This window comes from Aethalodelphis obliquidens, unplaced genomic scaffold (genome assembly GCF_003676395.1).
Source record: "Aethalodelphis obliquidens isolate GAN/ISIS:26980383/991018 unplaced genomic scaffold, ASM367639v1 scaffold65, whole genome shotgun sequence".
In the NCBI taxonomy this organism is placed as follows: Eukaryota; Metazoa; Chordata; class Mammalia; order Artiodactyla; family Delphinidae; genus Aethalodelphis; species Aethalodelphis obliquidens.
Genome location: NW_020838009.1, coordinates 9,306,997 through 9,330,167, shown reverse-complemented (window position 1 = coordinate 9,330,167; position 23,171 = coordinate 9,306,997). Strand labels below are relative to the sequence as shown.

The 23,171-nt window shown below is 42.3% G+C and overlaps 1 protein-coding gene across 1 annotated transcript in view; it reads right to left on the bottom strand.

Annotated features, from left to right (window-relative positions):
• IQGAP1 (IQ motif containing GTPase activating protein 1) overlaps positions 1-23,171 on the bottom strand; it is a 102,213-nt gene that overhangs the window by 10,080 nt on the left and 68,962 nt on the right. Inside the window, exons 17-35 of the mRNA XM_027089179.1 lie at positions 22,879-23,046; positions 21,801-21,943; positions 16,631-16,801; positions 15,838-15,921; positions 15,663-15,734; positions 15,498-15,567; positions 14,922-15,130; positions 14,057-14,212; positions 13,657-13,820; positions 12,779-13,003; positions 9,119-9,259; positions 8,942-9,026; positions 7,597-7,829; positions 6,861-6,993; positions 5,737-5,839; positions 4,866-5,001; positions 4,382-4,469; positions 1,506-1,718; positions 232-398 (exon numbers count right to left, since the gene is read on the bottom strand). Coding sequence (XP_026944980.1) covers positions 232-398; positions 1,506-1,718; positions 4,382-4,469; positions 4,866-5,001; positions 5,737-5,839; positions 6,861-6,993; positions 7,597-7,829; positions 8,942-9,026; positions 9,119-9,259; positions 12,779-13,003; positions 13,657-13,820; positions 14,057-14,212; positions 14,922-15,130; positions 15,498-15,567; positions 15,663-15,734; positions 15,838-15,921; positions 16,631-16,801; positions 21,801-21,943; positions 22,879-23,046 — 2,761 coding nt within the window. The remainder of the gene's footprint in view (positions 1-231; positions 399-1,505; positions 1,719-4,381; positions 4,470-4,865; positions 5,002-5,736; positions 5,840-6,860; positions 6,994-7,596; positions 7,830-8,941; positions 9,027-9,118; positions 9,260-12,778; positions 13,004-13,656; positions 13,821-14,056; positions 14,213-14,921; positions 15,131-15,497; positions 15,568-15,662; positions 15,735-15,837; positions 15,922-16,630; positions 16,802-21,800; positions 21,944-22,878; positions 23,047-23,171) is intronic.

Below are 23,171 nucleotides of genomic sequence, written 5' to 3'. Positions count from 1 at the left end.
TTGGAACACAGGATGCTTAGAAATAGGCATCCTTGAAATCCTCCACACATTATTTATTTACACCATACCATAACAAATGGGACTAGGAAATTACACAAACAATGAGAAGAAAAATAAAGGACTATTGCAATAAATAGATCCAGTGTGTTGTAAATAAAATTTTCCTATGTCACTTCAGTTGCCTCTACTTCTTTTTCCCCTGACATTGACTCTTCAAAATAAAATACTCACTTGCCCTTGCTGGCTAAGTTATCCAAGCAGGTTTTGATGTAGCTTTTATAGTAGTCCACCTGCTCTCCATAAAAGGTGGCCTTAGAGTTCAGAGCAGCGTACGTCTGCTGCAGTTTCACCAGTTCAGCCTTTCTCCTCTGTCGGTATCTCCGCTGATTCCGAATATCCTGAGACATAATTATTAAAATTACAAAAATAATATCATGTGCTTCTTGAATCATTAACACTAGAACCCAGCAGCGCTCAACTTTGCCTTGCTTGACCACACATTTTTAATAGACAGCAATTCTTTTTTTCTTACTCACCTCGAAATTTTTTAAAGATTTTTGCCCATATATCTGGAGAAAACCATAATTCAAAAAGACACGTGCACCCCAATGTTCACTGCAGCACCGTCTACAATAGACAGGACATGGAAGCAACCCAGATGTCCATCAACAGAGGAATGGATAAAAAAGATGTGGCACATATATACAATGGAACACCACTCACCCATAAAAAAGAACGAAATAATGCCACCTGCAGCAACATGGATGGACTTAGAGACCATCATACTAAGTGAAGTAAGTCAGACATAGAAAAGCAAACATCATGTGATATTGCTTATATGTGGTATCTAAAAATGTTAGCAATTTTATGTTCAAAAATTAACAAAGAAATTCAGATCACATCAATTTTTTTCCCCATTTCTATTTAATGAGGCAGGGAAATGTGTTACTTTTACAGACCTCCACATTCTCATAATTGACTTGCAAAGCTGGTTTAAACCTCTTAAATATGTTGTTAGGAGAGGGAGAAAAAGATAACTTTAATATCACAATTACCAAGCTTGCAGTTGTGCATGGTGTGATTTTAGGGCGACAGCAGAGAATGCCTAAACTTCTCAGCCTGCGCCAGAGCCCCTTACTTGAGAAGATTCACACAAATCAAGATTTGATGATCAACTTGATGTTAATTTATATTTCACAGTAATCATTAAAAAGATCTGGAGGAATTCTTTAAGGCCAAAGACAAACTGAGACATAGGAAGCTCTAATTAAGGTTTTCTCCCTACTAATTTAATTTAGGCCATGGAATAAGCCATCAAAGGGCAGGCTAGGACCTCATGTTGGAAGAGTCAGAAACGATTCCCCAGAAGAGAGGACTCTAATCTCCTCTCCTGAAGGTACACTGAACTGAAGGTACGTTGTCACCGGAACAGCTACTGTCTCCTCATAAGCCTCTGAGACAGCTTTAAACATGGCCAGGCCGTCACTGTCCCCCAAATGCCGTACCCTGGCAATGTCGTTGATCAGTTCCTGGTATCTGTTCTTTGGGTCCACGGTGCCAAGCTCTGCTAGCTTCTTCAAGCCTGACTGGATCTTCTCCTTCTTCTCCTGAAGAGTGAGGTTGCTGTCTTCCTTTGCAGATTTTGACTTTTTCATCTTGTCAGGAGTTTTGGCGTCACGGATAGCACGTCTCTGCATGGCCCTCTGGTGTTCTGCTTCCTACAGTAAGAAAAAGAAGTTCGTGGCAAGGTCTCCACACTGAACCACACTTGAATTTATAAAGCTCTCAAACTCTATTCTGGGGGACTTCCCTGGTGGCGCAGTGGTTAAGATGCCACACTCCCAATGCAGGGGGCCTGGGTTCGATCCCTGGTCAGGGAACTAGACCCCATGTGCATGCCGCAACTAGGAGTTCACATGCCACAACTGTCTGACTCCAGTTTATGCATGCAGCAAAGGAGCCTGCATGCCACGACTAAGGAGCCCGCCTGCCACAACTAAGACCCGACGCAAGCAAGCAAATAAGTATTTAAAACAAACAAACAACTCTATTCCGGAAATAGAGGGGAACAAACTTACCCCCACCCCCGACAACTGACAAAGAAACTGCATGAAGCAGAGACAGCTCTCTTTTCATCTAGAAGAGAAACATCTATGAAGTCAGATGTTGGCTTCTTAGGGCTTCTTTCCTGGACAGGAGATTGGACTCCACTGGGTACAAAATCCCTCGTTTTTTCCCTATCACACTGGGGACATGGAAATCATTTAATTTTATTTGAAACCCGGCTTGATGAACGTTATAACCACACCAATGCAATACCAGTGGTCAGTAAATTCTTGCTAATCCTTTTTGCTACCTCGTCCCAGCTGAATCACGCTCAAGCCTCCCCTCTTTCAAACACGCTGCAAACGCCAGTAAAGAGACCCTTCTCATATCTGCTCTGTCTCCTAGTCACCAACCAACGTTTGTCTGTTATGTTCCCACCCAACAAACGATCCACACTTGCTGTTGCAGTCTTTCAGCACTTTCCTCGCAGTCTGGCTTCTCTCACCAATTCTCGTTACCATTCCGCCCATCCCCAATCCAGTGCCTTTTCTTAGTTGTTGCCTTGATCATCTTCTCTGCACTTTTTCTGCACTTTTTGCCCTAAGCATGCGCTGGTACCTCCAAGTGGCCCATGGTCATTTCTTTGTAAGTGTTCTCTCTCAAAACTTCAATGATCACCTCTATGCTGATAGATCCCAGCATATGGCTAAGGCTCTGGTACCACATTTTGAACTGTTTTGTACTGGGGATGTTTACATTTGGAAAGGTTTGTAGTTCAGACTTGTAATTTTTCCCGAACTGGAGCAATTCCTTTCCCAATATTCCCTTTTCTTCTAATGTCAAAATTACTCTTCATCAGATAACGCAAAGAGCATAAACTGGAGTCAGACAGAACCCGATTCAAGTTTGGTTCTGCCACTACAAGTGAATGATCTTGGGCGAGTTATTTAACCTCTAGGGGTCTTAGTTTTGTCATCTGTGAAAGGAGGATGAAAAGACTCACCGCATAGGGATAGTGCAAGGATTACAGGAAAGAACACAGGTGAAAGCACCAAACTAATAGCAGATTCTCAGTAAAGACCAGTTCCTTCTTCCCTACTTCAAATTTCCTTCCAAGTTTAACCAGTTGCAGTTACTGGTTATGCCTCTTTTCCTGCCCATCACACACAACTAATGAGTAATTAGTCACAGCATCTAAAAGCTGACAATTCATTTAAAACTGGTTTTCAAATAGTCCTCCCTGCAGCCTTAAGGGTTTCCCAGGGATGCCACGAGTCCTGGAGGGTGGGATTCCAAGGGCCCATCCCTGGGGCTGCCAGAGTAGCTCCAATTTTACCTCTTTTATATGTTGGGATTCCAAATACATTGTTACTTAATGAAAAGGATTCCCATGCTCAAAAAATTGAAAACGAATGACTTGACTTACTTTTCTCATTTTATAAACATGAAACAGAAGCCTTAAACGTGACCCATCCGTCCCTCCCCACTGCCGTGCCACCCCTCACCCAATTGGACCTGGAACCCTGTCACACACACAGATGACTCAACTACCATCTGCTCTGACAGCACTGCAAAATTAATCAATGTCAAATGGTCCCAAAGGTTACAAAGGCCCTTTACTCCTATCTCTCTGGTGCAAAATTCCTAAGTTTTGGGTTCTACATAATTTGTCCTCACGTTTAATTTCTCACTACTCACCCTCACCCACACCTTCATTCTAGATATGTAGGTCTGGTCACATCATGCTCTGCCCTCCCTTGTGCCTCTGTTCACGGGGACCCCCCGGTCTAGAACGTCCCTCTTGTCATACATGCATGTTCTTTGTGAGCTTGGTTCAAGTCCCATACCTCCCTGATACTTTGCTGCTCACTGGACTCTTGCTTTAATTTCTAGCATTTTTAGGGCCAAAACCATAGTGAATTTTCAGTGGTTTTCTAACTGTTTCAGGGGCATATGTCACACATCTCCAACTAAGTTCACAGAACTTAGGAGCCACATTCTATTCTTTTCTCCTATCTACCAAGGCACTTAAAATTCTAACTATATAGTATTCAATAAATTACTGGGCAGACTCACTGATTCTGCCTCAGGTTAAATTAAAGCACACACACAGACTGCATGTAAGTGCCAGTGAGCTCTGTGCCCTAGAAACAACCACCTCTGGATTTAGGAACCAACAACTTTCTCAATAAGCCCTAAATGCCACCACATCCAGGCCCACCTTCCAGTGACCACCTCTCGCCACCTATGTCCCACCTCCTCAGCCTTGTCACGTGCCTATCACAGGAGCACCTATGCATCTTACTGTGGTACCTGGTAAACCCCCAAACTTTACCTGTTCACTGGTGGCTGGTGTTTCTAGGATTTCAGTCAAGGTCTCTCCCGGCTGGAACCGGATGACATCCACAATCAAACGTTTTGTGCTGAAAGGAGGTGTGCGAAGCATTTAAACATTAGCAGGTGTCCTACTTCCTTCGAATGGACCTCAACAGGAGCAGAGCAAACACTACCTCACAGAGTCCCACTGGGCAGCCCTAATGCAAGGTACGCAAAGTCCCAGGCTTACTTACACAGTTATGACAGAGTGAGTACCAAGGTTAGGATTTCCAAGCTACAAATTCATTTCAGCATCTTATTAGCAAATAAGGCAAGTAAGCCCTGTGTCAAGTATAATACATGAGGTGACTGGAAACATATGAGGCTTAAATGGCTGAGATGATCATTTTAGGGATGAACAAGAGGACTCATTCACCAAGACCAAGGGACAGAAGGGATCACTGGGTTACACTTACTCCGTTCCTCCTCCTTCCAATACTCACTTCAGTAAGATGGTCCGAGCGTCCATTTCTGCATTCTCATCTCCAGGCACATCAAACTTGTTGGTCAGTGTGAGGGACACTTCTGTCTTAGCGAGTGCCTCCTTATTTGGGTCATTTAAATTGCCAGAGCCTTCTCCTAAAGTTTTGGGACGGTAGAAAGAATCAATACCGTAAACAGAGGAGACATTGGAGAGCAGATAATAATTCAAGTAAAAGATAATGCAAGTTTAAGAAGGTAGTTGAATAAGCCTATATGTACACTGTGGTGAGGACACCTTTTACTGAGAAATAAAACATCATGCCAAATGGTAAAGGCAAAGGATCCATAATAAAATAACTTAACAAATGTTTGAGAAATCATTTCAACACTGTAACATTTCTCTCTCAAAATACTCTGTTCAGGGACTTCCCTGGTGGCACAGTGGTTGACATTCCACGCTCCCAATGCAGGGGGCCCAGGTTTGATCCCTGGTCAGGGAACTAGATCCCACATGCATGCTGCAACTGAGAGTTCGCATGCCACAACTGAGGAGCCCGCCTGCCACAACTGAGCCCGCCTGCCGCAACTGAGGAGCCTGCCTGCCACAACTAAGACCCAGTGCAACCAAATAAATAAATAAATATCAAAAAAAATACTCTGTTCATTTCCTTTATAGGACTTATAAATTTCTAGTTACATGATTATATGTATCTATGCATTTAAAATGATCTCTTCCACTGGACTTCAGTTCCTAACAGATAGGGATCACATCTGTTTTCTTCTCTGATGTGTATTCAGAGCTTGAACAGTGTAGAAACAGAGGAGGTGATAATTACAGCACTCCTGCCAATCTCCTCTCTCAGCTTCTGGGCAGTTAAGTCAGAACTTTACCTATTAGGGACTCGATGGTGGGCACATCGCCAAGGTCATCCAGCAGCTCATGGATTGGATCATTGTGCTCCGGGGCAATGGCATCCTGGTGATCTAACAGGAGCTGCATCCAACATCCAGAGATCAATTGCATTTACACACTCAACCCACTAGCCCCCGTCCCCATCCACAATGCCTAACAGCACAAAAGAGGTTAGATAACAAAACTCCCATATTCAAAGAACTGAAAAACCAATCCTCAACAAACTAACCCAAATAAACAATATGATATATAAAGCAACACATTGGCCTGTGATGAATGACATATGTTACGACATATGAAGAGGAAATACTGGTACTCTCTCAACCTTACAGATATAAAGGATTTAAACGTACCCTATATAAGAAAGAACAAGGAAACTCACAGACTTCAATATCCAAGTCATCAATATTCCCTACAACCAGTTCAAATGACTCACATTCATACTTTTACTTAAAGTTTCCAGTATATAATATCTTTTAATTCAGAAAAAAAGTGCATCAGATCAACATTATCATTATTTTAGGGGTATTCGGCAAAGCCTTAATAAGCTATTACCCCAGGTGACGTCGTCAGAAATGACAATCCCTGAAATTTCATTTTATTTCCTTATTTCCTGTTCTATATGCCCCCAAGGGGGGATGAATTATAAAAAATTGGGGAGGGGGGAAGAAGTACCCAAGGGAAAAATCACTCAAAGGTGACACAGAGGAAAAAGCTGGTATTCTAGATCATGTTAGAAAAGTAAGACAGAGGGCCAGGGTAAAAAAAAGGACCAATAAAAACAGTATTTTATCAAGTCACTATATCAGGGGTCACAATGGAGATTCTGAAGTCCAGCCATGGGGATTTTGATTCAGCTGGCCTGTGGTGGGGTTCAGGAAACTTCATTTTTAATAACCAGCCCAGATGATTCTGATGCAGGTGGCCTGGGGATCACTTCAAGAAAGTTAAGGATAATAAGCAAAGGAAGATAAACAACAAGGCAGATGTGATGTCAGTAAGATCAAACTGAGATCTCTGGCTTCCAGAGATAGCAGGCAGCAGCCGGAGAAGGCAATTAAGACAGAGCAATGAAATTAAATCATTAAAGAAAAATACTTACAGTGTGGGTGTTGATGATTTCACCAATGGAAATGTAGATCACAGGTTTGGTGAGGGTCACTAAATCAGAGTACTCATCCACATTAAATTTATCCTGAAGCTCTGGGACATCACAAGCAGTTTGGAAAAACCGTCTGAAAATAAACACAGGAGCCAGGCCCCAACAAGTGACACATGTGTGAGAAGTTGACGAAGGACATCCCACAAACCTCTGGGGCAGTGAGTTCAAAAGAAGCCAGTCAAGACAGTTAATTCTAGAGAAACTGCTGCACGTTCGTTGTGCTTGACAGCCTTGGGACTGGCTTGGTTCTGGTTGGTTCTCTTTCCACTTCGTTTTAGTTCTACCCACAAGAACTGCTCAACCATAATTTAAAACAGTTCTCAAACACCTGCGTTGTTAGCAGAACCAACTTTCTAAGACAACGTCCCGAACTCGAACTCTCAATTGAATGTTTAATTTACAAATATTAAAAGCACTCTCCAATTCTTCTCTGGTTACAAAGTAACACGTGCCTAACGCAGACCATTGTTTCTACGTGAAGTACAGTCTATTTCATAGGAATACATTTTAATAGCTCACACATCCTCTTCATCATCCCCTGGAGCTCTGAGCACATGAGATGTATACAACACTGCAGTCCAGGGAATGTTGGGTGTGGTATTTAATCTTGTCTTTACCTTCAGAGTTAGAAACACGCCCACAGAATCTTTCAAGTACCTTGTCCCTTTCCCCTTACCTGAATTTCTGGTAGGACTGGGAAAGATATTCGTTAATGATGCTTAAGTGAGCATTATCTCCCAGAAACATCTTATTGGAAGCTGCATGCTGAAGCATCTTTGCAATGGAGCCAAGATTTCGGCGTTGGTCTGTGGTAAGCTGGCCTCCTGCTGACAGGTCGATGATGTCAAAGGCATCAGGAGCAACAATGGCTGGATTCATGTATCGATAGTAAAGCAAGTTACCAATAATCTGGGAACAGAGGAAAAAGAAATGGGTGTTAAAAACCATTCCACCAAGTAAGCCATAAATGACTTTGCTAGCAAAGAAAACCAGAAAATGTGGTCCTGTGAGAAAAAATTAAACACTACACACACACACACACACACACAATTTCCCTCAAGGCCTGAAACTAAAATGACCAAACAGCCCTTGGCTGGATGCAGAAAAAAAGAAAATGAGAACAGAACTGAAAATCACGACAATGAAAGAGTAGATTCAGAAGGTAAAAATGATAGACTTAAAGTCTGTTACTGAGCATTTTAGGGCAGCCTTTGTTCACATACCATGGCAGCAAATAAGGCTGCTGTCAACCACATGCACTTTTCATTTTCAGGCAGATGGGCTTTCATTTTAAGAAGCTAATGAACATAGCTAAAATAAATCCTTGAACACGACCTAATTAGCAGAGCATAACCTGTCCAACCCCCATCATCCTCATGCTGAAGACTTCAAAGGTGCACAAGTTCATGCCTCTGAAATTAAAGTCACTCAACACACATCTCTTCCACAGAAGAATTCAAGGACAGTCACAGCATTTCCCCTAGAGTTTCATTCAGAAGAAAATAAAATTAATTCACCTGAACAGAAAGTCTAGAATCGAGGCCTCACTGTAGGAAAGCACAGAACTAGGAGAGAAGAAAAAAGCGTTCAGATTAAAAAAAAAAAAGAAGAAGAAGGAAAAAAAAAAAGGAGGGAGCATAGCTGAGTAAGAAAGAATTATCAGCAACAGCCTTAGTGGAAACAACTGTGCTTGCTACCATTCACCTGGCCACCAGCAGAGGGAGCAATTCTTCAGCGAAAAGATAGGACTCAAAGAAATGTATCTCAAGACAGGAAAATCCATCTTCTCTACTTGTTTGAGGTCTGTGTGCCATTCAAAGAACACAGGAACTATATAGGAACTAAAAGAGGTATGATTTACTACTTACAAACACTTTCAAAATCTCACAATCAACGGCAAGCTACTGACAAAATCTAGGTTAAGGTCCTTAACGGAAGTCTAAGGTCAGGCCTAGTCTTAAAACTTTTTCCTCAAAGGGCTATTATTGGTAGGGCAAGAATGTGCCAGCTTTCAGTCTTACCTTCAGCAGCTCATCTTCACCAGCATCAGGGAACTTCTCGTGTAATGAGTCCTTCAGCACTTTGGCAATGAAGCGCATCCCGTAACTGTGGGGTGGACAAAACGTAGTGAGAAGGGCCAGGGAGCAGAAGGCCACTAATTCTGGGCTCAACAGGGGGTCACAGCTGACAGCACTCACGGGATTTTGTCCACAGAGCTGATGATGGCTGACAGGAACTTGTCCGTCACGGCCCGCATGTTCCTGATGGAGTTGTCTAACCGTGTCCTGACTTCTTCATGAGCCAGAGCCTGCTCTGGGGTCACATCATAGGGTAGTTTGCTGGGAAAGCAGAAATTATCCCCATGTATGTTAGACCAACAGCCAGGAACAGCCTGAGGTGAGACTGTGTCTTTCATAAACAGAAAGACCCAGAGAGAGTAGATAATTTTGTTGTGCTCGTAGAGCTGGTAAATGGTGGGGCCAGAATTGGGGCTCAGGTTTTCAACTGTGAATTGGGTGCCTTGAACTATGTGCCAGGCACTTGGGATAAAAGGTATTGGAGACATGAAAGCTTCTCGAGTCTCTCACAGTCTGGTGGAAGAGACACACAAATAAGTATCTGTAAACACACTGCACTACAAAGAAGAAGCTAACCAGAAGTGCTACAGTGCCGCAGAGAAGAGGCTTCGATTCAGACTGGAGGAATCAAGGAAGACTTCCATAAGGAAGGGACATATGAACTCAGGAAAAAGGGAGAAGAAAGGTCTTCTGGGAAGGAAGGTCAAATGCGAAGAAAGGGAAGAGGAAGGAGAAATGAGGGTGGAAGAGTAAACAGGGGCCAGATCATGGAGGGCCCTGTATATGATGCTAAGAAGTCTGGACTTTCCTAGAAGCCACAGAGAGCTATTAAGAGACAGATCTGAATTTTGAGGAGGATTGCTCTGATCCACCATGAGAAATGAACTAAAGATGGACAGTCACAGATGAAAGAGCTAGAAGACTAGTGCTACAGCCTGATCAAGAAATGATGAGAGCATGGGACTTCCCTGGTGGTCAGGACTCTGTGCTTACACTGCAGGGGGCGTGGGTTCGATCCCTGGTTGGGGAAATAGGATCTTGCATGCCACGTGGCATGGCCCCCCCCCCAAAAAAAATATGATGAGGGCATGAACAAGGATGCAAGCAGTGGGGACCAAGGAGACAGATCTGACAGATATTAAGGAGACACAATCAATGGGACATGGTGACCCTTTAGGTACTGGTGAGGGAGCTGACAGTTACATATAGGAACTGAAGACAGAGGAGCTGACGAGATCATTCAGGAGAAGGCCCTGAGTCAGAAGGAACTGACAAGAGAATAGTAGATGTGCTAGAACACTGGGCCTAGGCTTAATCAGGAAGGAAACAAGGACAGGAGGGAGCTGAAAGACAAAAACGAATTGCAGGGGTCCCAGTGTGGTACTTTCAATGAGGTCAAAAAGCAGTAATGATTATCTTGGTGGCCTAAATCCAATCACAAGCATCCTAATAAGAGAGAGGCGGAGGGAGATTTGGTGCACACAAAAGAGGAGGCAATGTGGCGACGGGGGAGGGCAGGCAGAGACTGGAGTGATACAGCCACAAGGCCAGGAATGCCAACAGCCACCAGAAGCTGAAGAGGCAGGGAATGGATTTTCCACTAGAGCCTCTGGAGGGAACACAGCCCTGCTGACACCCTGATTTCACCCCTTTAATACCAATTTCGGATTTCTGGCCTCCAAAACTGTGAGAAAATAAATTTCTGTTGTTTTAAGCCATCAAGTTTGTGGTAGTTCATCCCAGGAGCAATAGGAAACTAATACCAGCAAATAAGGACACAACTCCATTCGTCATATGGTGGCTGAATTACAAACACTGGTAGACTATGAACACAAAGATTCAGCAAAAATTAACAAAAGCATTCTGTCTCAAACAATTGGCTGTATTGAATTTATAAGGGCATTTATATTTTGTAAGTTATGTACTTTACATCTTTTATATCAGTAAAATATAACTGTATACGTATATGACATTTTAAAAAAGGTAGCAATGAACAAAGAGAATGAAAGTGTTAAACTAAATGGGTGTAGTCAGAGAACAGAATATTAAATTTCAAAGATTTTAGAGGTGAACACTGCCAAGAGGGACAACGTCCCAGTTTGCTATGAGTTTCGTGGCTGAAGCTCAAGGATCCGTGATGCTTACATGCTGCATGGGCTCCCACCACATACCACTACACCTCCCAGTTATCCACATTAAAAAAAATGTGTTAAAATCAATTTCCATTTTATGAAAAGCAAAATAAGACACGTTTCTGATAGGCACCTACAAGAAAAAATCTTGAAATACCTACTGGAATTTTGATCTAAAAATGACCAACTCATGGACCGGCAGAGGAAGTATTTTAGTACCCTTGAGCCTGTGTCCGTGGGGCTCCCATCTAGGGATGCCCTGAGCTTCAGTCAAACCTTCCCAGTCAACTACTGCAGTTGGCTGACCATATTCCAGGATTTGGGCCTGGTGCAGGTCAAAACAAAAATGGATTTTCCATCACACCCAGTAACGATCTGACTCTTGGGTGACAGGCTGACACAAAGCAGAGAACCAAATCAGGGTTGGTTCCCACACGATTCCCAATAGGGGATAAGCCCTTTGTAGGAGTGAGCAGAATTTTCTGTTCTCTATCCAGGGTAACCTCCCCCTTTGCCTGGTGTCCAGGTACGTGGAAAGCAGCATTATTCAACATGTAGACCATTCCACCAACCAGTCCAAGACAGGATAAGGAGCTTGAGCCAGAATGTAATCAACTTCAGAATGGATGCTTCCTTCATTGAGAAAGTCTTGCTATGGAAAAAAATGTCAGCTGAACTAAACAGTGTGTTTAGCGACACTGATGATCTACAGTTACTGGCCCACAGATCAAACTCTGAGTAGCAATCATATGGAGAGCTACTCCTCCCCTGTCCTCAGCCAAGCTGGATAAAAATATTTTAAACATTTTGGCCCTCTGAACTGTATTTTCCCAGCATTTCCCATATTCTACTGACACATTTTTCCTTTGGATGTGTTAACGCTGGTGGTGAAAACTACCGCCCTGGCACAGAACTCTCCTGGATTATGTTAATTTAGTTAGTCCAACTCTCAGTATTCCAGGGCAGCTCATCATTCGCCCACACCAGCTCCTCTTCCCTTTAATGAAACACAGGGATCTCACTCTGATCTGTGTGAGTCTTCCCATCCAACTGCATCTCTGCTGATGCCCAGTGTCCTTCCAGGTCCTAGACTCTCCCAAGCTCCTTCCACCTGACAGCATCCAGACATGAAGACTCTGCACCTAGCAAGGCTCTGCACCTAGCAAGGCTGGCCCCACTGTACCCTTCAGGCCTCCACCATGTGATGGTTCACCTTCTCAGGGAGGCTCTCCCTAACCCCTTTAAGTTAGCTCCCTCTTGAATTCTCCATTACAGTTCTCTACAAAACATCACGAAACTCCCCTCAGTTTGCAACTTTATTTCTATGTACCTGTGTGTCATCTCTCCCACGCAATAAACTATGAACAGAGGACAGGGAGCATGTCTTCTTCATTCAGTATTGTATGTCTCATTCGTTATCGTATTATTGTAGGTGTATCTAACACAGTGTCTGGCACTTAGTAAGTACTCAATAAATATTTGCTAAATAAGTGAATAAATTACCAAGGCAACTACTTAAAGAAGGGGTGTCTAAGGAAAACCTATTTAAACAATTACTAATTTATAAATCAAAGAAATGTTCACTGTTTAAAAAAGAGAGAGAGAAAATAATAAAAACATGAAAGAAAAGGTGTTGTGGTTACCATACCTTGCCTCTCCTGTCTGAGACTCCATCTGATTGACCCAAGATTTGTAAATATCCACAGGGTCAGTTTTGATATTGAGAGATTTGTCATCCATAATCTCCTTAACCACCGGGGCCAAGATCTGTCTCAGCGCATTCTGGCCCCTGGCCCCACGGTTGAAACTTACAACCATCTTAATAACTGTAGGATTTCCTGTCACAATTTCTTGAATCTGATCTACTTTTGACCTATAAAACATAAATACAAATTCAGTTCAAACTAATCACAAATCTACCAACCTAAAGATCCTTCCTACTTAAAGATCCCATCTCCTAAAAACAGAAATGGGATAGTTGGAAGGAAAGAGTTACAAGCTCTTTCTCTAGAAACACTCCCCAACACTCATCTGAATACCGCACCTTCCTGCTGTTGTTGCAAACTCAATCATAGGAACATGATCAGGTCCTTCATTAGCTAAAGATCTGAAATCTTCATGTTTGGACCAGTTTTTAAAAAATTCTATCTTAATACAGAATATTCCTAAAACTAATTTAGCAAATCTCTATCACCTCCCCAGAAACAGCGACACTTTATATTAGTGTTTATTATATTAGCTTATAATTAGCATATTAGTTTATATTGTGTATATATTATTAGTTCATATTGGTATACAGTATATATATAATTAACATATAATTAATTTGTATTTTCAGTATAATTAGTTTGTGTGAGTGCATAATCTATATTATTACATTATAAAAGGTAAATGCTTCTTTAGAGTAAGTATCTCACACATGTCACAGTATTGAGAAAAGGCACAGGCAGGCCTGAATCTCAAACTATGAGCACCTATGACGGTGGGGAGGGGTCCCATGTATGCCCTGCAGAAATCTGTCCGTACTTGATTTCCTCCTGCAGTGCTGTCTTAAACAGCCGCAGGAGCAGGTACTCCTCTCGCTGGTTGGATGCATAGTTGTAGAGTGTGAAGATTACAGAGTCCATGAACTTGGTGGACTTGTTCTGGGGCATCTGAAAAATCAGCTTCGCCAGATAGGTGGGGTTGGTCTGAAACGAAAGCAAGGGATAAGTAATTTCTAGATGACATGAAGGCTGGCACAAATATTCAAGATTTTTCAGCTTGAAGGATTAGAAAGTACCTGAGTAATAAAGAAAAATAAGACAGCCCTTTGCTCATCTCTCAGTGGAAATCAGAAGGACTTTCACAGAGATCTATGCATAAGGTTTTCTTGAGAAAAGTAAATTAACTAAATTTTACAATACTAATTCCAGGAGCCACTCACCTGCAGTAAATAAAACAGGTGTTGATATGCTTCCAACTTCTCTCTCTTCTCCTTGCTCAAAGCCTTGAGACCTCCCTTCTGTTTATTTAACATCATCATATCAGACAACTGTTCCTTATTTTTTTTGGTAAGTTTTTTACTGTGGGAAACCACGTCCTATAAACAAACACATATACATAAATCAAAAAGCTTTCAAAGATGAAACTCTGGGCATTATGGAAAGGTCTTTTAGCACCTAAAAACTTTCATGAAGGTCTACTGCACTGGCAGATCCCCTAAATATTTTAGAATCACTACACTGTACCTTATTTTCAGTACATCAATCAAATCCATTCCTACTTCCACCTTCCTATAAAGAACCTCATCTATAAAAATGTCCATTGATTCAGGAAACCAACTTCTAGGAATCTATCTTACAAAGTCTTAAACACAATAAAAGCTACATATACATTGAAACATTAACTGCAGCGTTATTCCGTAATAATAAAAGTTGAAAATGTCAAATAGTCTAGAAAAAAAGAGGTAACTCAGATTATTTCCTGATAAATTATTACACTGCCACTAAAAATAATATTTATGATGACTTAACATATGGAAAGTATCTTATCCTCTATATTAAATAAAAATGTAGGATATAAAATGATTGTTAGGGTGGTGGAATTATGGGATGGTTTTTATCTACTTTTCTCTATTTAAAATTTTGTGATTAAATCACTTGATTTCTTATTTAACTTAAAAAAAAACAATGTATGGCGTTCGCTAAGAAAGCCAGCCTCCTACCCCCTCCCTGCAAGTCACCTAGGGAGAGACAGGGGTACCAAGCAGGACAATGTACCCCAAGGCCCTTACTGGCACTGGACCATACCTGTAGTGTAATTTTATTTTTCACTAGCAGTCCAATTTTGATATCCATGAGATTGAGGTCATTCTCCAGCTGCTGGTTAGAACGGATGAGGGTAATGACCTCTTCCCTCATCTTCATAAGATCAAGCTCCTCCTGAAAATCCTGGTCACTTTGGTCGAGCAGGTGGACAAATTTTCGGACCACAACCATAGGGGGATCCTCAGCATTGACTGACAGAAAGAAAGCATGTGTCAGACGAGGAATGGAAGCGTCAATAAAATGGAAAACATCAGCACTGTCTTAAAAAAAAAAGCTCTATTCACACGTAAGATATTTGTTTATTTTTGAGATGTGCAAAGACAACCACCAAGTGCAGTCTTCCCAGTCATGCTATTGCTATGTTGTTATGTGGAAGGCGAATACGGCAAGCAACAAGACATCAAGTCACAGGTGAGCAATGGGGCTTAAGTCACAAACAGCACCCTACCCCCCAAGCCTTGCCTGCAGGACAAGAAAAGAGATCCGTGGAGCATACTCAGAACCTGACGGCTCTCAACCACTGCCTCAACTGTCCTCTGCTGAGCCACAGTTACTCACTGAGAGTCTTGTAGTCATCACGAGCTTTGTTTGCCCGAATAAAAGCCTGGATTTTGATAATGTCGTTCATCTAAGGAACAAAAAAAAGAAATTCCTTTGTTCTTCTGTCCACCACAAACACAGCAAAACTAACTCTACTGGTCCTTGTTACCCAAGGGTACTCACATGGTCTCGGAAATACTGTAGGCGATCTCTGTAGCGCTTTCTAGCTTGATGCATCCTTGCCAAGGACTGAATCTGTGGAAAAGGAAAAGGCGGTCCTGGAAATTAGAAGAGCCCTTCATCTCCACACATATCATGCTCACGCCCCACGCTGAGAAACCCTGCCTGGGCTACACACCTTTATAACTTCATCTTTATGGGAGCGCAGGTAAGCTAAGCGGTCCTGATACGCCTTCTTCTGCTTGTATCCTCGCCACTGCGACTGAAACCATCAAACATTACATGCGACACATTATTTCCCAAGGGTCAGAGGAAGTTAAAAGATTCTGTCTTGAGATACCATCCAAGTGCAATTCATGATGCAGCTTTAAAAAGGATCACGTCCACCAGTGACAGGGGAAGAGGGGCCTGGGCTGTACCTCTACCAGGAGAGCACACTGGCTAACTTCCACCTCCCTGATGTGAGCACAGCACTTCACACCTTAAAGTGCATCTGCACAGATGCTCTCATAGGCTCCTTACAACGAATCAGGTGAGGAAGGTAAGATAAATATTAGTATCCCCATTTATAGATGAGGACACAAACTCAGAGAAGAGGTTTACCACTACCTGGCAGTGCTGGAGCCATAATTCCTAACCCAGGATTGTTTCTGTGACATTGTGCTTCCCTGTCATTGAAGCAAAATCGCAGTTGCTTCTCTCAATATTCAAATCTGACACAAAGGAACAGTCTTAGAAGACAATGAGGTGCCCAAGAAGAACTGCCACTGAGCTGGACAACTCACCACACTAAACAGCAATGAGCACACATTGATTCCAATGGTAGGAGAGGAAGTGCTTGTCAGAAGAAGGACAAGACTAAGAGGTCAGAAGACAGAGGACATACTCAGACATTCGATCGTAGGAGCTGACTTTTTATTACTCCTGCTCTAGAAGCCCACTTGCTGTCTGCATAATAGGCTCTGAAATACCTGAATGCAGGTGATGGCAGGGATTTGTTTCTTTAGGAAATTTATCCTGGATCGGAATTCCTGCCGAACTAAGTATCCCCTGAAGCAAGCCTGCAGCTTGGTGATCAAGCCTTCGTTGGCCAGCCAAAGCTGTTCTCGGTTATACGCAGCAGTCACCCCAGAGATGGAACTCTGAAAAAGCAATGGTCACATGAGAAGACAAACACAGGTGAGAATGGACACAAATTTTTACACAGTATCACACAAACTGATGCTTAAGGCTTTCCAAGGCTATACTAGATCTTTAGCCAAGAAATGGGAATGCAGACTTCAGATCTATTTTTCAAGGCCAAGTTGTCCTCACATTCCCCCAAAAAGTCATAAACAAAAACTTCACCTTCTTTTACCTAAAGGAAATATGTTATTTCCTTTACTCACCTACCTAACACTGGCTGTGCCAGGAAGTGTGCTTGCTGATCTGGGGTCATTGCTGACAAGAAGACAGAGTAACAGGTGACAACACCAAGGCCCAGATCCCCTGGAATGACACAGAGGAGGGCCCTGCAAGGGAGTGGACAGACTACAAATCGTCTTGAGAAGTAGCCTAGAGTGTTTGAACTGTTACTACAATCACTGGAGAATCAGAAAACTTTCAAACAGGAATAAAGCCATCAGATTTATTTTTAGAAAAGCAGCACTGTTAGCGGAGTAGCTGACAGATTAGCCTGAGTGGATGAATTAGGATGCTGTTATCGTATAATCCAAGTGGGAGAGGACCTGGCTTGAATGAGGGCAGGAGTGGTGAGAATGGTTAGTGAGAACACCTGGTTACCCACCTAATATCCATGGTATATGGATATACCATGTATCCCCCCATCCTTGGTATCAGAGCCTTGATTTTTTTTTTCCCCTGGGCAACAACGTGTGCAGTTAAAGACTGCACTAAATTCTGGAAAGCACTGATCTAGGTTACATATTAGAATAATCCAAAAAATGAGAGGAGGTGGAGTACACGGTCTGCAAGGAACTGGGAGAGAATAAAATCAAGAGACAAGATAAATGATAAGTTTGGGAAAAGAGACTTTTCTTTTGGGAAAAGAAAATGATGAAGGATTCAGTGAAAATCCAGATTCACTGAAAGGGAGGAAAGTGGAGAGTGGGAGAACCAATTTGATGGTCACTGTTTTTTGTTTTGTTTTGTTTTCAGGGAGGTAGGAGGTTAGGTAACGTGCTGAAGTGAGGTAACATCACTCCTCTGTTTAAAATTCTTAGGTCCAGGAGCCTGACTCCAGACTATACTACAAAGCTACAGTAATCAACACAGTATGGTACTGGCACAAAAACAGAAATATAGATCAGTGGAAGAGGATAGAAAGCCCAGAGATACACCCACACACCTATGGTCACCTTATCTTTGATAAAGGAGGCAACAATATACAGTGGAGAAAAGACAGCCTCTTCAATAAGTGGTGCTGGGAAAACTGGAAAGCTACATGTAAAAGTATGAGATTAGAACACTCCCTAACACCAATACACAAAAATAAACTCAAAATGGATTAAAGACCTAAATGTAAGGCCAGACACTATCAAACTCTTAGAGGAAAACATAGGCAGAACACTCTATGACATAAATCACAGCAAGATCCTTTTTGACCCACCTCCTAGAGAAATGGAAATAAAAACAAAAATAAACAAATGGGACCTAATGAAACTTAAAAGCTTTTGCACAGCAAAGAAAACCATAAACAAGACCAAAAGAAAACCCTCAGAATGGGAGAAAATATTTGCAAATGAAGCAACTGACAAAGGATTAATCTCCAAAATTTACAAGCAGCTCATGCAGCTCAATAACAGAAAAACAAACAATCCAATCCAAAAATGGGCAGAAGACCTAAACAGACATTTCTCCAAAGAAGATATACAGATTGCCAACAAACATATGAAAGAATGTTCAACATCATTAGAGAAATGCAAATCAAAACTACAATGAGATATCATCTCACACCAGTCAGAATGGTCATCATCAAAAAATCTAGAAACAATAAATGCTGGAGAGGGTGTGGAGAAAAGGGAACACTCTTGCACTGTTGTTGGGAATGTAAATTGATAAAGCCACCAGGAGGTTCCTTAAAAAACTAAAAATAGAACTACCATACGACCCAGCAATCCCACTACTGGGCATATACCCTGAGAAAACCATAATTCAAAAAGAGTCATGTACCAAAATGTTCACTGCAGCTCTATTTACAATGGCCAGGACATGGAAGCAACCTAAGTGTCCATCAACAGATGGATGGATAAAGATGTGGCACAGGCTTCCCTGGTGGCGCAGTGGTTGAGAGTCCGCCTGCCAATGCAGGGGACACGGGTTCGTGCCCTGGTCTGGGAAGATCCCACATGCCGTGGAGCGGCTGGGCCCGTGAGCCATGGCTGCTGAGCCTGCACGTCTGGAGCCTGTGCTCTGCAACGGGAGAGGCCACAACAGTGACAGGCCCGTGTACCGCAAAGAAAAAAAAAAAGATGTGGCACATATATACAATGGAATATTACTCAGCCATAAAAAGAAACGAAATTGAGTTATTTGTAGTGAGGTGGATGGACCTAGAGTCTGTCATACAGAGTGAAGTAAGTCAGAAAGAGAAAAACAAATACCATATGCTAACACATATATATGGAATCTAAGACAAAAAAAAAAGATCATGAAGAACCTAGGGGTAAGACAGGAATAAAGACACAGACCTACTAGAGAATGGACTTGAGGATATGGGGAGGGGGAAGGGTAAGCTGTGACAAAGTGAGAGAGTGGCATGGACATATATACCCTACCAAACGTAAAATAGATAGCTAGTGGGAAGTAGCCGCATAGCACAGGGAGATCAGCTAGGTGGTTTGTGACCACCTAGAGGGGTGGGATAGGGAGGGTGGGAGGGAGGGAGACGCAAGAGGGAAGAGATATGGGAACATATGTATAACTGATTCACTTTGTTATAAAGCAGAAACTAACACACCATTGTAAAGCAATTATACTCCAATAAAGATGTAAAAAAAAAAAAAAAATTCTTAGATCCAGGGCTTCTCTGGTGGCGCAGGCAGTGGTTAAGAATCCGCCTGCCAATGCAGGGGACACGGGTTTGAGCCCTAGTCCGGGAAGATCCCACATGCTGTTGGAGCAACTAAGCCTGTGCGTCACAACTACTGAGCCTGTGCTCTAGAGCCTGTGAGCCACAACTACTGAGCCCACGTGCCTAGAGCCCATGCTCCACAAGAGAAGCCACCACACTGCAACGAAGAGTAGCCCCCGCTCACTGCAACTAGAAAAAGCCTGCGCACAGCAATGAGGACCCAATGCAGCCAAAAATAAATAAATAAAATAAATTTATTTTTTAAAAAAATCTTAGGTCCATACACAAAACACCAAGTAGGAGTGTCTCTGTGGAGGTTAGTTAGATTCTCAAAGGTGTACACGACCCAAAAAGAGTTAAAAATCACTCTGCTGGAAGATCACCCTGGCTTCCTTCAAGTGGCCAGTCAGGTCCTTGCCTCTCTTCTCTGCCTCCTCCACTTCGCATGCCAGTCAAAGGACCACTCGTCCTCCCTGAAATGGCCCATGTTCCTCCAGTCCTCGATGTCCTTCCTCACACTGTCCTTTCTGTCCAGAATAGACTTCCCTCTGTTTCTCATCTGCTAAAATGTTATCTACGCTGTCTTTCTCCAGGATAGAATTAACTGCTTCCTTAATATTTCCTCTATTTTACTGTTATTAGAGCATCTATTTCTCTCTGTTTTACATTGCAGTACTCAGTTCTGTGCCTGCTATTTTTACCACAATATTGTTAATAACTGGAAAGTAGAGACTCTGATACATCTTTATAGCCCCTCAACGCCCAACAGAGAGAGAGTTCAATGAGCTTAGTTAAATTTAATCACCTGTGAAACCATTAGCAGTGAAGATGAAACACTGGGAAGGTACGAGACTATAATTTCCCTCACAGGAGAACTTTAATAAACACAAGATAGAAACTCATTCCTCTGATAGGTGAGTTCTGAAGAAAGGGACTATTTCAGTTTTTACATATGTGAACATTCCATTTTTTTCTATACAGGATTTGGGAATAACAGCCCAATGGAAGTAGATAACCTTTTTAAAAGTCCTTTACTGTCCCTTCTCTCTAGGAATCTTTGTGTGTATTAACCATGTGTCTAATCATGACCCACAGGAGCCTACTGAACAACTTCCCTCAATATATTTCCCTCTCCTTTCATGTACATTAGACAACTCCAGTTTGATAACCACGAGCTTAGCACCAGGTAACGTTGGAAGTGCTCAACAGCCCGTCAAGGACAAAGTAAGTGGCCATTACATACAAGGACTGCAAACTTAGTACCTCACCTTAAAAACTAACAGTGGGCATAAGGTAAGTACACACACGACTGAAACAAATCTAAGTTGGTTAAATTCTAAATGAATACAAAGACTATGGGCGGGGGGCTTGAAATGAAGATGGAGTGGGGAAGGAAAAGGAATTTTAATAAGCGTTGTAGAGGAGGTGACACTTTGAGATGGGTGTGCCTGGAAGGATAAAATTTTGACAGATGTAGATGGCAGGGGAGGGACATCTCACGACAGCAGGAACTTTGTTTCGTTTATGACTATATCTCCAGTGTTTAGAAGAGGGTCTGGTACATATAGGAGGTATTCAGGAACTGCTGAATGAGGAAATTCTAGTAAGAGTGAACAGCATAAGCAAAGACACGGGATGAGAAAGAAGCACTTTAAAAGCTGCTATAAGAAAAAATGCTAACTTTATGTGAAAGTGCAGGTTATATTCTAACATAGTACAGTTGGAATCTGTGGAATAGTCAGAAAAGAGATTAAAAATGTACACTGGGAAAGAGTAAGAGTAGTTGCATTTAATGAGAAGTCAGAGCAACTTTTTTTGTTCTTTGCTGGATCATCCAGTTTTCTTTAAAAAGCACACAATTCATCTGACTTAGGTCTATAATCCAGATGTTTTACTAATTTAGGCCTTAAGCACTCCCACTGGAAAAATTACTCCAAAGTAGTTTGTTATGTAGCCTTAATTTTAGTCTAGGGCTTCTGACCACATGCCCTGTTCCTCCTAAGTAATATTACCTCTAAAATACAGGTACTTTCCCTCAGCTTCTTCTTTTGTGAAGAAATGAGACCTACCTGGATCTCCTCCCGAGAAAGCTGCATAGAATTCTGCACAAAGTCTGGGGGTTCATCCCATCCTCCTGCCAGCGTCTTCAGATTGTGGTAATAATAATAGCCACCTTTTACCCAGTGCTTCACCCACTTGCTGTTATAATCTCCTGGCAGAAAATAAAGGAAAGATGAAAGAAACCCAGAGCCACACTCCCCACATTCACATGTCTGATACCACAGGATTGTTCTGGTAAGGGTTACAAGCTGAATGAAGACCATTCCAAAACCTGTCCCTGGGTCTATGAGAGTAAAGAGCGATCCTAAGTCCCTCTTAAATTATGACTTTGGGGCTTCCCTGGTGGTGCAGTGGTTGAGAGTCCGCCTGCCAATGCAGGGGACACGGGTTTGTGCCCCGGTCCGGGAGGATCCCCCATGCCGCGGAGTGGCTGGGACCGTGAGCCATGGCTGCTGAGCCTGCGCATCCGGAGCCTGTGCTCCGCAACAGGACAGGCCACGGCAGCGAGAGGCCCGTGTACCGCAAAAAATAAATAAATAAATAAAAATTTAAAACTATGACTTTGTAATGTCTCATTTAGCTCTTTCATATCCACAGTATAAAAAGAAAATACCTATGAAGTCCAAATGGGGAAATCAACCTTGACTGCCTCTGTTCCTTCCGAAGCCTATACCTAAGTAAGACCTTGTGTGTCAGAAAACTATTCTGATAAAAAACTTACAGCCATTCAGCCTCTCTAGTTAATTTTAAAAACAGGGCCATGAAACGGGATGAAAATTCTTATCTTTATTCCCCTCTTTTTGCAGATAAACTTTTAAATATCTACAGGCTTAGGTAATCAGAACTACTAACACCCTATGAAAGATAAACGTTTTCAGAAAACTGACCTTTTTATTAACATAGCCACCCTCAAGGGGAAGAAAAAGAATATTTTCAAAAATAGGAATATTATCTCCTTGGGTCTTTAAAATAAGCCTAATACTGTACTTCTGAATTTCCCTATAGCTTGTCCCTTTGCTCTACATCTGCCCTGTGATATTTTCAAGTTCTTACTTTCAGGGCACATATTTATTTACGCAAACTCACCTGCTGCCAGTTTTTTCTTCTTGGCTTCAGCAAGGTCACTCTGGTAAGTTTCACCACATTCGGGGATGACGCCATACAAGCCGACATCAGGGGAACGAAGGGCACTCAGTGTTTTTCCTACATTGCCCTTCTCCACTGCTTCATTAATGGCAAAGATTCCTAAGGCAACTATCCCAGAAGAGAATTGTTACTGGAATAGTTTAGAAGGTGTCTAGATTCACCTACTAGCAAACTGTTCCCCCTACATCTTTCTATCTTGGTCAAGCTGAGTTCTAAGATACGGAGTACCTCGC